Consider the following 15,143-nt stretch of genomic DNA (forward strand, 5'->3'; position numbering starts at 1 on the left):
TTATTTTAAAAAAAAAAAAAAAAAAAAAAAAAAAAAAAAAAAAAAAAGAAGCAAGAAAAAAGACGCGAAAAAACATATTAGCGGAAATAATGCCAAATTGAAATTTATGTTAAAAGAAAAAAAAAAAAAACGTCTTAAATTGAATTACGAATTATATGCAGAAACATGTCGGATATTTATTATTGCAGTAATACCAAGGTAAGTAAAAAAAATAAAAAAATAAAAAAATTAAATAAATATAAAAACAAAAAAAAAAAAAAAACACGTATAAAATCCTTATGCGCATAACATACAACATAATCAAGTATTCAAATTTTTTTTGTTATTTATCTACACATACACTTAAAGAATATTATTACACTGTTTTTGTTCATAGATTGCCCATAGTAATGCATGCACGTGTATGTAAAGTTTTGATGTTGTGTGATGGGGAGATGCCGGTCCGTTGTAGTCGTGTTCAAAATTTCACTTTCACCCAAACTGTTTTCTTAATGATTTTTTTTTTTTTTTTTTTTTTTTTTTTGTTAAGGAGTCAACATAATTGTTGCTGTTATTGTTTATTATTGTTTAAATATCACGTAAAACGAGTTATAGCAGTTGTTTTGACTTGATATTTTTGATAAAAAGAGTACATAGCGCGACTCAAGTCTATGAAAGGAAATTTTTAATGTCTGAGAAAGCGTTTAATAAAAAAAAAATAAAAAAAAATACATAATTTAATATTTATATTAAGAATTTTTGTTTTATTTACACATTCTTAAGAAAAAAACATTCTTTAATTTCTTACAATTGAATGCAAGATTAATTATAATTTAATTATAATAGCCAATAGAGGTAAACAAGTTACGAGAAAGGAGTGATTAATAAAGTGTTCATAAAATTTGCATACAAAAAACAAAAAAAAAAAAAAACAAAAAAAAAGCCAAACATGTTCGCATTTAAGTGAAACATGCGACTTATTTACTAACCGATAAGGTTATTATAATTTTGTAACTGCATATGTGTGTGGGGGGGCTAATAAATCACCTAGGGAGGGAGTAGCATAGTGTAGTGTATAAAAAAAAAAAAAAAAAAAAAAAAAATTAAAAAAAAATGCGGCCATCTATGACGACTCATTAAATCTACACCTGTTTTGCGAGAGAATTTCTTTGCATCGAAAGGACTTGGCCTGAATTTATTGATGGTTTAAGGATAGCATTAACGCATACGCTGTCATCGTTCTGCTTTTTTTTTTTTTTTTTTTTTCGAAAACAACATTTTATGATATTGCTCGGATAACAGATATGTACAATGATTTACTAAAAAGGCTTAATAAAGCATAACATGGCGTGAAATGATAGATAGATAGATAGATGTATATAAATACGATAAACCGTAAAATCGTAAAAAACTCAAAGTTATGTTACATTAGCATTACTTAACTTCTTCGCGAATACAAAACAGAGTCAAGATGTGGAAAAATAAATGCATTTAAGCATTAAGATCAACGAAATGTATAGCGTAGACGTAAAATTTTCCACATATAGATAAGCACAATATGTATATACAATATGTCTTAACCTGATGTACCTGGATTACACATAGAACAGACAGATCCAGAATCCATTTGAAATCTGTAATTAGATATTATATTAAAAAACTCTGCCACGACGGTATTGAATCTTTATTATTAAATGAATCAAAATTCGTCTGCCGATGACATTATTCATAGAAAGATTTCTTAGAAGTCGTCCTGAAACGCTTTTCAACTTTCGCATTGATTTCATCGTTTCATTTATCTACTTTTTACTGCGGCATCTCTTTAAGATTTGCGAAAAGTTTATGATTTGCTTGCAAAATAATTTTCGTATGCATAAATCTTCATGCAAAATGATGAATACACTGCATCTTGATCTCTTTAAGATGTTCGCCACCTCTTATAGGCAATTAAAATAATAATAATAATAATAATAATAATAGTAATAATGTAAGTTTGTTAAAATTTTAGATTAAAATTAGATTAGAATAAGATTTAGATTAAAATTTTAGATTTGTTAAGGTTTTAGTTATTTTAGTTTGTGATGAGAGTACCTTCGATGGGCAACTTTAGGTTCTAAATTTCAAGTACCAAGTTAATGAACAATTTAATACAATTTGTCTTCAGTAGCGTCTATATATATATATATATATAAAATGAATATAATGCTCATGTGTACGAATTGAGTGAATGCCAATTCGAATAAAGAACAGGTTATGTATATACGACATTTGATGAAATGCCAACACGAATATTTTTAAGAACCCTTTAGGTTGCGCATACATGCATACAATTTATAATAGTTACCGTTTTAGTTCGTAACGGTTAACTCAATCACAATATTTTATAAATGAATGTATGCCTCGAGATTGTTATTTTCATTTACATAATTATTATATTCATACATATATATATAGCCAACACAATTTGTGACTTTTTTTATTTTGTATTCTATACGAGTAAATGGCAATCAAACGTCGTTGTGTGTGATTATCATAACAGATAGATAGAAGACAAGGAACTTTCTCTATGAATAATTCGGCGATTTGGGCAAAAATTAAAAAAGTTTCACTTAGTTCGAGTTCGATTGTCATGTGTGCTAAGCAATATTGATGATGAATCCGCGCTTACACGCATTCGAGTATGGCGTAGATAATTTAAGAAAAAGAATAACATTTCATTTCAATTTACACGTAGACAAGTGTTTTGTAACATTCTTCGCACATGTTTTCATTTACTTCTTTTTTTTCTATCTATCGGTATTTTTATGTAAATTGGAGCAAATAATGCACACGTAATGTATGCATAATGCTTATTTATATTTACATATATATATATATATATGTATTCATTCATATTATTTGTATTCATTTCAAATGGAAATGGATCTGCAAGCTTAGCCTAAGAACAGATAATTCTTGATAAACAAGTTTGTTACTTAAGTTTTTCGTTCGGCAATGTTGAGATGTTTGCGGCGGCGTTATATTAACAATCACATAAACTAAGAGAGTTTATGTAATCTCAATTAATCATTTTTTTTTTTTTTTTTTGTTTTTTTTGTTTTGTTTTCATCTTCTTTATATCATGGTTTCTTCAATCGATTGTGTTTTTTTTCTTATTTTGCTTCTTACATGCGTGCATATAAGTCGGTTGGATATGTTCGTGTCTATTTATTGTTCATCAAATTTACAAAAGCTCTAATGTGTGAAAGTAGGCCATCTGTTCAAAAAATTATACATTTCTACACTTTTATGAATATAAATATATAGATAGCGAGATACGTGTAAGTTATCTACTACCACTGCTGCTATGTTTATTGTTTGGTAATGAGCATGAGATTAAGAATGAATATGTACATACATATATATATATATGTACATATGTGTGTGCGTGAATATGTAGGTTTGTGAATTATGTATTGTACATTGACTTATAACAATGCCTATATGCTTTCTATACATGTACATATGCAGATATGTATCTGCGCATATAGCTCTGCTTACCTCCATAAGGAACAATGTTCTGAAAAAAAAAAAAAAAGAATTAAACATAGCGAGGTTACTTATTCCCATGCTTTTATTTATATATATATATATATATATATATGTTTTCTTTAAACATAAAATTGTGAGAACGAATTAATGTATTTTTAAATTGTTTGCCCATAAAATGCAGCAGCGATTTAAGAGAATATGGTTGGTTGCTTTAGTTGGTTTTAATTTTACTTTGAGGTAAGATTTCATAAAAAACAGAAATTAATGGCAATAATGTTTTTTGGTCAAAGTGAATTTTCGTTCTGTGATTCACTTTAATTCAATATAAAATAAGGAGCGACACATAAAACAAGTTTGCTAAAAAAATTCTGCTACGAGAGTAAAGTGCGGAAAACTGTGTCGGCGAGAAAACGGAAAAGGGTGTTGTTAGCTTAATAAAACGCTTAATTTTAATTATTTAATTTTTATAAAGAGCGAGAGAGAAAGCGAGAGAGAGAGATTCCATCCTTAAAGCATAGAGCCTACAGTTATCTAGGGCTCTCATAGGCATTATTTAAAGGGCTTAAATTTTTTTGTCAACCACCGAAGCTTTTAGACGTGCAAAAATATAGAAGACGAGTCACAATATTCTACACGATATCTGTTTTCTTCCATTAGATTGGAAAAATATTTTTTAATAATGGATAACTTATTTAGATGACTAGCACCACTTATACATTAGCCTAACAGGCTGATAGACTAATATTAGTGTTCAACTTTTTTTTTTTAGCGAGAACAGGTTTACCGGTATATGAAGTCCATTGTCCCTGTAAATGTTCCTCTTAAGCCTATATTGCTTATGAATATGAAAATGCGTAAGAGCTTTTATTCATTATAGGCGTGAATTTTGGACGAGTCACACCACTTATGCATTAACTAGACGTGGATATGCCCTGTTTCAACAGTCCATCTTCATTTTTGCAGCCATGACCGTTGTAGCAATGTTAGGCAGACCCAGAACTTTGTATTAATCACACGTATACTTTATAGCAGGTTTGTGCTTAAGTTAGGTCAGTAGCATCCGCATACAGATTTCGTAGTCTTCGTAGGAGACGAAAATAAATTGATCAAAAATGGACAATAACTGAAAGTTTTTTTCACTCTATCAACATTCATTATTTTTTTTTTTTTTTTTTTTATAGACTAGAGAGGAGCATGCGATTTTAAGTTTCGCATTTCTCACAGTCTGCTCATACTATCATGCGATTTTAAGTGTTATGTCTATGTTAGATACAAAAAATTATTCTCTCATGCTACTTATATTTGTCATGCAATTAACTAGTGCAAAGATAGGCACTGCTACTGTAGAATCAATCGTTTGATCGAGTTAGAGCGATTTTTCGAATTCAAGAGGCATAAGTCCGCGAAACCTTAACGCTCTGGTCAAAGTGATTTTGCAAAACGCAATTACACTTACCTTTGAATTAAAGAATGTGACAGTGTAGTTGTACCCTACAACATTTGTGGTAAAAGAGTGTAAGGTAAGTTTGTGCGATTGCATATAACATTGAGATAGACTCACAGCCTTTAATTGTAAATGCATTGTGCTGTGAATCGAGTTAAACTTGTCTGCCCGTCGGTCTGTCCATCTTATTTTGAAGAGTCGCCGCATGATTTAGGGTATTTAATAGTAGACCGTGTGACGCACTATATCGATTTTACTTGTTTTTCTTTTAATCGTTCGTGAAATCGTCATCTTTCATATCTTATGAAGCGATGTAAAATGGTTAGCATTTTTAGCAAAGCTACGCATCACTGAAACCATCCATGGAGAAATGCGCTATGAACTTTCCCGTTGACTATGATCTTTTGTCTCATTCCAAATAAATTAGGCATTGGCCTGGCAATCGCTTTGCTCTTGAAACTTTTGCTCAATTACAACTTGCTAACTAAGCACATTCTTAATTTGTGTCGTCCATAGATGAAAGCAACTGATGTGTAATGACGTAAGAAAAAGTCTCAATTTTTTCATTTCTCAGCATACAAAGCCGCATCAGTATAATCGAACCAAGAGGGAAATGTCTTAATTAGTGTATTTTTAAGATGCATATAAATGCATCCGGAAAACTAGACGAAGAGTATTTTTTTGGTCAAAATCCGACGACATCTTGAAAGTATTGTGCCTTAACGTTTAGTTAGTATCAGGTTAATATATGTTTATGTTTATATATACATATAGAATTAGTTATGTATAATTCTTAAGTGAAACTCTCGATGAATTGGGCGCGGCGCTTCGCGAGATTCACGCTTTCTTTGAAAATACTTCAGGCTTTTGGCATCGATTGCCATTAAGTAAATGTTCGAAAGCGTTTACTTATGCCGTTTGAAATAAGTTAAATTTTCATAAATAGCTTTACATTTTATTCTAATATTTAGATATGTTAATCGAGTTTGATGAAAAGGTCTCCAAGTGTTGAAGGGAATATTTTTCATAAATTTATTATTATACGCAAGCAGCAACTTTCTCTTTTTTTTTTTTTTTTTTTTTTGATTTTCAATTCAAAACGTACTCTATGACGTTTGTACGTTGACAGCATATAGCACAGGGAGGGCAACGACTATATAGAGCGGTGCCGTAAATACATTCGTACACAGATGCAAACGTGCTTAGGTGCATATGTAAGTAAGTAAGTGCACACATTTGAATAGATTCGGTGAGCATTGAGAAAAATATGTAAAATTTCTCCAATAAAGGATAAAGGTAACCGTACTACTTGTGAGAGTCACATAATGTTTTTTGTCAATGTATTTATTTTTGAACGCCGGCCATAAAATAAAACATTTTATTAATTAACACTAACTGTATACATTTATGCGATGTACACGATAAATAATTCACATAAATAATATCTTTTACTCATATGCATAAATATATGCATTTAAATATACATACATACATACATACATACATACATACATACATACACACATACATACTACTAATATATGTATTTGTTGAGAATTTAAGAGAGGTTTCTTAATAATCTTAACCTTAAACATTGTATGCGCAGATGAAATTCCTCATGTTTTTGCTATGTTCGCCCTTATCGTGGAAGGATATGAAAATATTCAGCTCAAGCTGATTATTAGATTAGATTTATTTTTCATTTAACCGTACATGCAAGCAGGTATTTATCTTAAGTTTGGCGATTGTGATAAGTTTTGAAAAATCCATTGACCGGCTGGTCGCGTTTTAAGCACTTAAGAAGCATTTCGACCAGTTATGAACATAACGATACATTTTGTTCATTAATAAATTCAACGAATGAAATTGATTTTGATTAACTAACGCATACGAAGAAAACCTTGAAATAATTTGAGCAGTGATTTAATGCTATAATCTAAGTTGTTATGTTGTATATGCGTTCGGCTGCTCTTTCAGTGAAATGTTGCAAATGTCAAGGTCTGCAAGCACATGCTGCAAAATATATGCTTGCATATTTGGTATATATATATATATATATATAGACTTAAAAAAAAAAAAAAACACACACACACACACACGCGCGCGCACGCGCGCACACATATATGCATATATATACAATGTGTATACAAATACATACTTCTAGTATATACATATGTATATATGGAAGACTTGTTTTTCTTCTTCACAAAAAATGAAAGTGACATTTTTTTTTTTGAAAAATAAAACTTTCAGATAAAAAAGTTGCTTCAAATATCTTTCGTAGTTATGCTTACGGAGAGATTTGTAAATGCATTTATTTGACTATGGAGATGTGTTAAAATAGCAGTAAAGTAGGTTCAATTATATATCGCGCTCTTCTGTAATTAATTGTTCGCAAACTCTTGAAAGGGATGCCGAACACATGAGAACTAAGAAATTAATACCAAAAACCTAAGACAAAAATCTTGCAATACCTTTCCATTAAATATCTGCACTCAGTTCCCTTTTATGGGTCCCATCTTTCGAGATAAAAAGTATAGTCTAAACTTAGCTCTGTCAAAATGAGCCGATTTCACGCTTTGTTTGGGTATAGTCATATTCGCAAATTTTATGAAAGCATTAGGACATCATTACGCTTGTAACCTTTAGAGCATGTTCTTTCTAATTCAATAGTTGACTTTTGTTAGTCTTCAATAGAAATATTTCCAAATTAAAGTAAATTATATTTCCTAAAATAAAGTCAGTTCATTCAGTAAGTTTGGACCCTAACGTAAAACAATGTGAGTTATTGTTTACAGCATGCATTCAGTTTTTGATGTATCTTCCAAAGGAATTTTTCATTCATTTCATTAGTTCATCGGGTGATCGGGTGAATTTTCCTAATTGACTGAAAAGATTTAAATAAATTTTTTTTTTTTTTTTTTTTATAAACTTTTATAGGTTAGGTTGAGTAATTGTTGAGTATGTAACAATTTCGATTTATTATCTATGCCGTACAATCTTTTATGCCTAATAATGTGGAAGCGAGAGATGTTGGAAAACAATCTATTTTTCACTTTGCGATTCATTAACATAACCAGCTGCAGAAAGGAAATATGTAACGTTACACTTGCCGCTTTGATTGCTTTGGATAAATTGCAGTTGAGAATGTAGACTGTGGACTGTGCGGTGGCTTGACTTCCAAACGAAACTATACAGCGTTTTAGCTTTGAACTCGCGCACATATATCAAATCGTGATTCTTACCTACTTGACTATTCAAGCATATATAATGGATATAAAGCATTATTCAGGAATTCATGTATTTTTGCGTAAATTGTCTTTTGCTTAACGATCTTAAGTTTTTAATCTTATATTTCTGTTGTTAGGCTTGGACTACTGAATTTTTTTATTTATAATCATTCTCTACATCGATCCGATCGATGGTCCGATATATATATATATATATATATATATATATATATATATATATATATGCAATATCCAGAAGCAGTTCAGATAGATCGTCGTTTTATTACACCAATCTATTCAGAAACGTTTTCACAATGATTTCTTGAATCGATAATGACGTAAATATTCGAATATAAAAGAATGAAACGCTGGAAATGCGTTTCTATTTTTCTTGCTTAGTTTGATCACAAACAATATTCCTTCCGATCACGAAATGATCACAAAATGATGTAATATCAAGCCGTCCTCTAAATTAAATTTTATTATTAACACTGGCCAGACGCTTAACCTAGCTAGCGAACTTCACATGAGCATTCTCAACCAACGACCCCCTTCGAGTTCGTACTCCTATCGGATCCCTCAATTAATAATGAAAATGCTCAACCTAACTGCACTAGCATCCGTAACAAATTGAAACGGCTTGAATAAAGCCGTCAATGTAATCACATCTCCGTCACGTGTCTTTCTGAAACTTTACCTTACTTAGCTTCCTGATTCTTTTTCTATTAAGAATTATAATGTAATTAGATTTGATCGTATCTCCAACTCCTCGCATGGTCGTTGTGTGGCGACCCTTGTACCTAACAAGCCTTCATTATCATACACTTCTAATTTCGCAAATTGTGTACCTATTGAAGCTTGCAGCTGCACCATTCACACTTCGTTCAGGGAACACCTGATCATTTGTTGTTATATTCCACCTAAGTAAATAATATTTCTGACTATGAAATGAACAGATTATTTTCATACAGATCCGAATTATCTGCGTTAATATGTGGTGATTTTAATAGTCAAAATATTTGTTGGCGTAGTCGCTGCTCCAATTCAAGATCCTAGTCATTTGGGTTCCGTATCTTCTTGCGTAGATATTTCGATCTGTACACCTAATCTAAGTTCTCTGAATAACTGGAGGATCCTTAACGACACCTTAGATAACTCTCTAACACTATCGGCTATTTTGCCGAAATTGATCATCACTTGCAGTCTATTATCCGCCGCCACTCACGTACCCATGTTCGAAATTATCTCAAACCTTCTTTACTTAACAATACTATTCGTGACATTTGAAATACGATCCAAACCAATGATATAACTTCAGCGTTTGATTCTCTCAATATCATCATCTTAAAGTCAATCCTTCTCTCTTTGAATCTCATCATTTCCCTGGGATAGAGCTCATCCCGACATATTAGAAATCAGTTCATTACTTTATAGCCTCAAGTCTGATGCATTTTGTTTGCACTTTGTCTGAGTGCCCAGTCGCATTGACATTCTTGGCTATAACACTGCAGATAGAATTGCATCTTCCGGACCATCTCATTTTAAAGATCGTGGTGTAATTTCTGCAGATTGAAGGACAATCCACAAAAATATAATAATAAACAAAGCCCCTTGGTTTCTCAATTGCGGCGTCAGGCTGATGTTCAATCAGACGAGATGCAATGATCATCTGTTCAAAGTTAACATAGTAGACAACCCTTTATGCACATTATGTGGAATCTTATAATCTCCTGATCATATTCTATTCGTTTGTCGGACTAATACCACCTCTGTCCACCATTCCACATTTCGCAAAAAGACTATATGTGATCTTCGTGATCACAGCATTCGTAACATTTTGCGTTCTCGCATTTTAACAGCTTACGCCGCAATGCTTTTCTTTTCTTACATCATGTCATCAAGGCAAGCGTTTACAGTCAATTCATGAGCCTACTCTCTCTACATTTTTCTGCTCTCACACCTATCAGTTCCTTCATATAACTCTTTACACGCGTATACCATATTACATCTTACACATCGGGATTTACTTATCGCTGTTACGTTCCACCCTACACGGCGGACGAGTAATTTGCATATTTTAATAAAAACTACAAAAAAAAAAAAGAAAAAAAAATAACGAGACCCCAACTTTACTAAGGCCCAAAGGGCCTTCTTTGGATATCACAGCGAATTTTTGGTTTGGTTTGTTACTTTTGTGAATAACAGAAGAAGAAGTTGTACAAACCACAGTAAGTAAGAACTTAAAAGTTGAAAAGAATTCGCACGATATCGAAATCTATTGTCTTCTCTGTGGAAGTGTAAAATGTAGCACTTGTTCAATGTCGAAAATAAATGACATATACAACCGTTTAAGAAAACAGACAGAACACACAGAAGTATGTCCCAATGGTTATCCAAGGTATATACAAATTTCAATCGACAATAGATTGTGTGTAAATTTCAATGCATTTCTCTGTCCGTCTGTTTACCCATCTATCTGTTTTTCTATCGTCTGTTGTGCGGAATGGTTCACGATCGCAAATATAGAAAATCAAAGTCGAAACTCAGAGTATATGTTATATATATATATATATATATATTTATATATATATATAGGTACGTGTCTAGCAACAAACTTATAATCTAGATATTAATCTAGAACTTGAAAAACTTTTCAAGCTCTCATACTTACTCATAAACTCGTTCGTACAGGCAAGAAATTTTAATCGACTTTTTAACTTTAAGTTATTTATAAGGTGTACTTAGTTCAATATATTGCAAACAATTACTTTCCATGGCGGTTTCAAATGCCAGTGTAACGTAATTCTGATAAATTAACTCATGCATCGATAATGCAAAACAAAAAAAACATAATAATTATTTATAAAGAGAGAGAGAGAGAGAGAGAGAGAGAGAATGAGAGAGAGAGAGAGAGAGAGAAAAAGAGAGAGAGAGATAGAGGATAATGGGTCTATGGTTTTCTTAATTGTTTTCCTTTCATTTTTGTTTTCTTAATTTTCGCCTACATTTGCAGAATAAGAAGTCCGGCTCCTTGGAAAGCACACATAATCACAATTCAGATAAATCGTCAAGGAGTCCAGATAGTATTAACAAGACCAATAACAACAGCAATTGTATGCGGGACAATAATAATGTATGCAACGGAAAACGAAATTCAATCGTCGTTGGCAAATCAAACTGGAACACAAAGGTAAATATATTTTTGTAAACTAGACGGTTGATCAACTAGAAACTTGTTTGAGTATTCAGTGTTAGAAAGTTGAAGCGTTTGTTAATGCTTTTTAGGCTGTACAAAAATATGTAGACGACCAGGTAGGTGAAACTAATGGGTGTAATACATCGACAACGATAGTGCCACCAAAAATTTTCCATAATACACGATGTGCACGACATCAGAAAGCGCACAGTCATTCAACGCATAACGGTTGCAGCAACGGTTCCGCTGATCATGTCCATCATCACAATAGTGGTGGTAATCACAGTCATCATATCCATCATATTCGTGGTGGGCATCGAAGAAAAACGGAATCAGTTTTGTCCACAGATTCAGATATACGCTTTACTAGGAGAAAATTAGGTGATAGCCAGAAATGTGGCTGTGCAGTCATCGCAGCAATACTCGTCGCCCTTTTGATAGTCGGTGCATTCGTCTATGTTGGTTGTAAGTGAAAGTGTGCATATTATAATAAATTATGTAAAAAAATTATGCATATATTTAATAATTTAATATCGATCATGCAGACACTTATTTCAAACCAGAACCGTTACCTGATCGAATGTTTCGCGGAAAGTTTCATATCCGCAATGATAAATGGACAATGGATTTGGCAGATCATAAGTCTCAGCGATTTCAAAGCAAAGGTAGAGATTACCGTGAACGCATTAATTTAGTTATACGACGTTCCGATTTAAGGGAAGCATTTGAGCGAAGTGAAATCTTAGCGCTTGACGGGTGAGATCATATTCAATTTCCCTATTTGCTATATGCTTGAATTATATATATATATATATATATATATATATATATATATTTTGTATCGTTTGGTTGATTGTAGCTTTGAAGACACCAACGATATTGTTGTGCATTTCAATCTGATTTTTAATCCGTATGCGAGTTTAGTATCGGTTGCTGACATATTAGCTTTATTCGGTGAAGAATTCCGAAATTCTCAATCGAAATTTTTTGCCGATGTAACAGTAGACCCCGAGAGCTTTACTATCAGAGAGATTACGGGTATTACGGATGAACCGACCACATCTTCCTCCCGGTTAGGTGTTACGGACGAAACAACAGAAGTCGCGACGACAACCGAAAAACCGCAAAGACGCTGCGAACCCTTAAAGCTGGACTATTGCCGTTCCATTGGATACAATGTTACGACATATCCGAATTTGTTGGGCCATAATTCGTTCGACGAAGTATACGAGGATGTCATCACATTTCGGGAGCTGGTCGACGCAGAATGTTTTCGCGAGGCATTTGATTTTATTTGTCGTTTGCTACAACCGCCTTGTGATCTTCATAGCAAAGAGATTCAAAGAGATTCAAGCAGTATTTGTCGCGAATATTGTGAACAATTTATGAAGGGATGTGGTAATCGATTACCGAAAAAGTTCACAGTCTATTTTAATTGTGAATCTTTCCCCGAGGCAACAGGGATTCAGTCATGTCGTCAGAAACCCGGATGTGCCAACGATTTGAATAGCAAAGCTCAAAGTACTCGTTTATGCGACGGCTATCCTGATTGTCCTGACCTGTCAGATGAGCGTGCCTGCTCCTTTTGCAATAGCAATTCATTGTATTGCGGGCGGGGACGGGCGTGTATACCACGGCGAGCGCGTTGTGACGGCAAACCGGATTGTCCGGATGGTACCGACGAAAAGGACTGTTGTAAGAACTTTCATAATAACGTAGAAGAAAACGCAATGCATTTGAATTTAACTTTTTAGTGGCCATTGCACCGCTTGCTCTTGATTTAATGAAGTCTGATTTATTGGTGCCATATTTGCCTCAATTCAATTCCGAGGGTTATGCGGTATTTTTTGAAAAGGGGCAAGTTGGAAAACTTTGCGCCGAAGGTCTGCAAGGCGAAGGGAAACTGATGATAAGACAAACCGTTGCAGAGTCTCTTTGTAAATCTTTGGGATATGAGTAAGTGTCCTATTTTAGATAGTTTCGGGTTTCTTGATATACAAATCTGCCTTGTCACTATGTCGCCCTTTTTAGATCTGTTGAAACATTTGCAGTACAAAATGACACTGAAATAGTTGACGATTATGTACGAGTTTTGGATCCGCATGCACCAGAAATTTCTTTTGTACGCACACACTGTCCTCGTCGTGAAGTACTATACGTTGGCTGCGGTGACTTACAATGTGGTGTGCAATCCGTACTTTCCGGTAAAAAATATTTGACATTGCCTAAAATTGCAGCGCCCGGAGATTGGCCGTGGTTGGTCGCCTTATATCGTGAAGACGTTCACGTCTGTGACGGTACTTTGGTAAGTGGGTTGAAGTGATTTTGAAAGAACGATATGTGAATTTTATTCTTCATTTGCAGATATCTAAAAATTGGGTTCTAACCACGGAATCGTGCTTTCAGGGGCAACCGCGCGCGACATGGATGGCAATTTTTGGTTCTGTACGTTTGGCTTCTACAGCTCCTTGGACACAACGTCGCCGTGTTATAGGTATGATTAAAAGTCCGGTGGAAGGATCTACTGCAGCTTTAATAAGACTTGAAACTCCGGTCGTATTTTCCGATCACGTACGTCCCATTTGTTTGCCCGATCGTTTGCAAAGGCAGGAAGCAAATCAAATGCAGAGGCGCTCCTTTGTGCCAAGAGCTGAACGATTAGAAAGCACAAACGCCGATCGCTTTATTGTTAAGCGGCTAGAGCATGAAACGCAGCAATACTTTATTTCTCCAACACTAAGCCAGCCGCACACAAATCTCGTGCCGGAACAGGAATCTTTCGACTATCAATTTGACAATGTAGCTCAACAACGCCACAATATGCCAAAAGCCGAAGCTTTAACCAAACTTGAGGACAACTTGGGTAATTATCCAATTTTAGAAAGCGCGCCACAAGTACAATATTACGGTGCTCGGATGTCCTCAGCGTCATCGGCAAGTAAAGATCCTAATTTTATATCATCACAAGACCAGATTTGGACACACTGCAACACGCTAGGCTGGTCGCGGCAGCGCGATCACCTGCAGCGAGTACAATTAAAAATTGGCGATATGGCGGCATGTGAAAATATTTCAATTGCCACCGTCAATAGCATGTGCACCGAAGCCACTTTCCAGAAACATGATTGCACGGTAAGTAAAAAATTCTAAAATGAAAAAGTAAAAAGACTGACTGAATCAAATCGTTCAACTTCTATGTTAGCAAGAGGAATATTCAGGAGCTCCCGTGCAATGCTTAATACCAGAAACTAATCAATGGGCTCTAATTGGAGTTTCTTCGTGGCGTATAGCTTGCGGGCCTTCAGGTGTGGAAAGACCGCGAATGTATGATAAAATCTCATCGAATACAGCTTGGATACGAGAAATCATGAATGCTTCATAGAACAAAAAAAAATATTTTCCTCTTCCCTCTTATCTTACATTTATATATAAATTCGTTAGTTTGTACTTTTCACTTCCTGGTAACAAAAATATCGCGTAAATCGGAAATGAAATACATGTCTAAACAAATGGAACTTCATCACGCAAAGATTTATTAAAGTTCCAACAATTAATGTGCATTCTGAACCAAAAACAAAGAAGAAATCGACAATAAAACTACAACTTTAGCATTAAGTTCTTTTATTGCATTGCGCAGAATACCTACACGCATAATAACGTAAATATTTATTGTTAATTAACCTGTTGGAATTTCTTTTTTTTTTTTTTTGCCTCTAAGTTATTGAATAAATAAATATATTAAATGTTTTGTTAATATTTCGAA

At 33.7% G+C, this 15,143-nt stretch overlaps 1 protein-coding gene across 1 annotated transcript; it reads left to right on the forward strand.

Moving 5' to 3' along the window:
- Nucleotides 1–27: 27 nt before the first annotated feature.
- On the forward strand, nucleotides 28–14,974 carry LOC119642801. The gene is made up of 9 exons (XM_038042083.1): nucleotides 28–198; nucleotides 11,198–11,374; nucleotides 11,470–11,845; nucleotides 11,926–12,136; nucleotides 12,240–13,075; nucleotides 13,135–13,336; nucleotides 13,412–13,685; nucleotides 13,745–14,512; nucleotides 14,583–14,974. Exons 1-9 carry the CDS (start codon nucleotides 166–168, stop codon nucleotides 14,760–14,762), a joined length of 3,057 nt encoding a protein of 1,018 aa, XP_037898011.1. The 5' UTR covers nucleotides 28–165; the 3' UTR covers nucleotides 14,763–14,974.
- Nucleotides 14,975–15,143: the final 169 nt, after the last annotated feature.

The sequence above is a fragment of the Glossina fuscipes genome, unplaced genomic scaffold, assembly GCF_014805625.2.
Source record: "Glossina fuscipes isolate IAEA_lab_2018 unplaced genomic scaffold, Yale_Gfus_2 0, whole genome shotgun sequence".
NCBI lineage: Eukaryota > Metazoa > Arthropoda > Insecta > Diptera > Glossinidae > Glossina > Glossina fuscipes.

Bases quoted from the DNA above. Each gene is read 5' to 3' on its own strand.
- LOC119642801 (XM_038042083.1), top strand. From the start codon at position 166: ATGTCGGATATTTATTATTGCAGTAATACCAAG. The intron at 11,375-11,469 runs GTAAATATATTT...AATGCTTTTTAG, and splicing joins AATCAAACTGGAACACAAAG to GCTGTACAAAAATATGTAGA. The intron at 13,686-13,744 runs GTAAGTGGGTTG...CTTCATTTGCAG, and splicing joins ACGTCTGTGACGGTACTTTG to ATATCTAAAAATTGGGTTCT.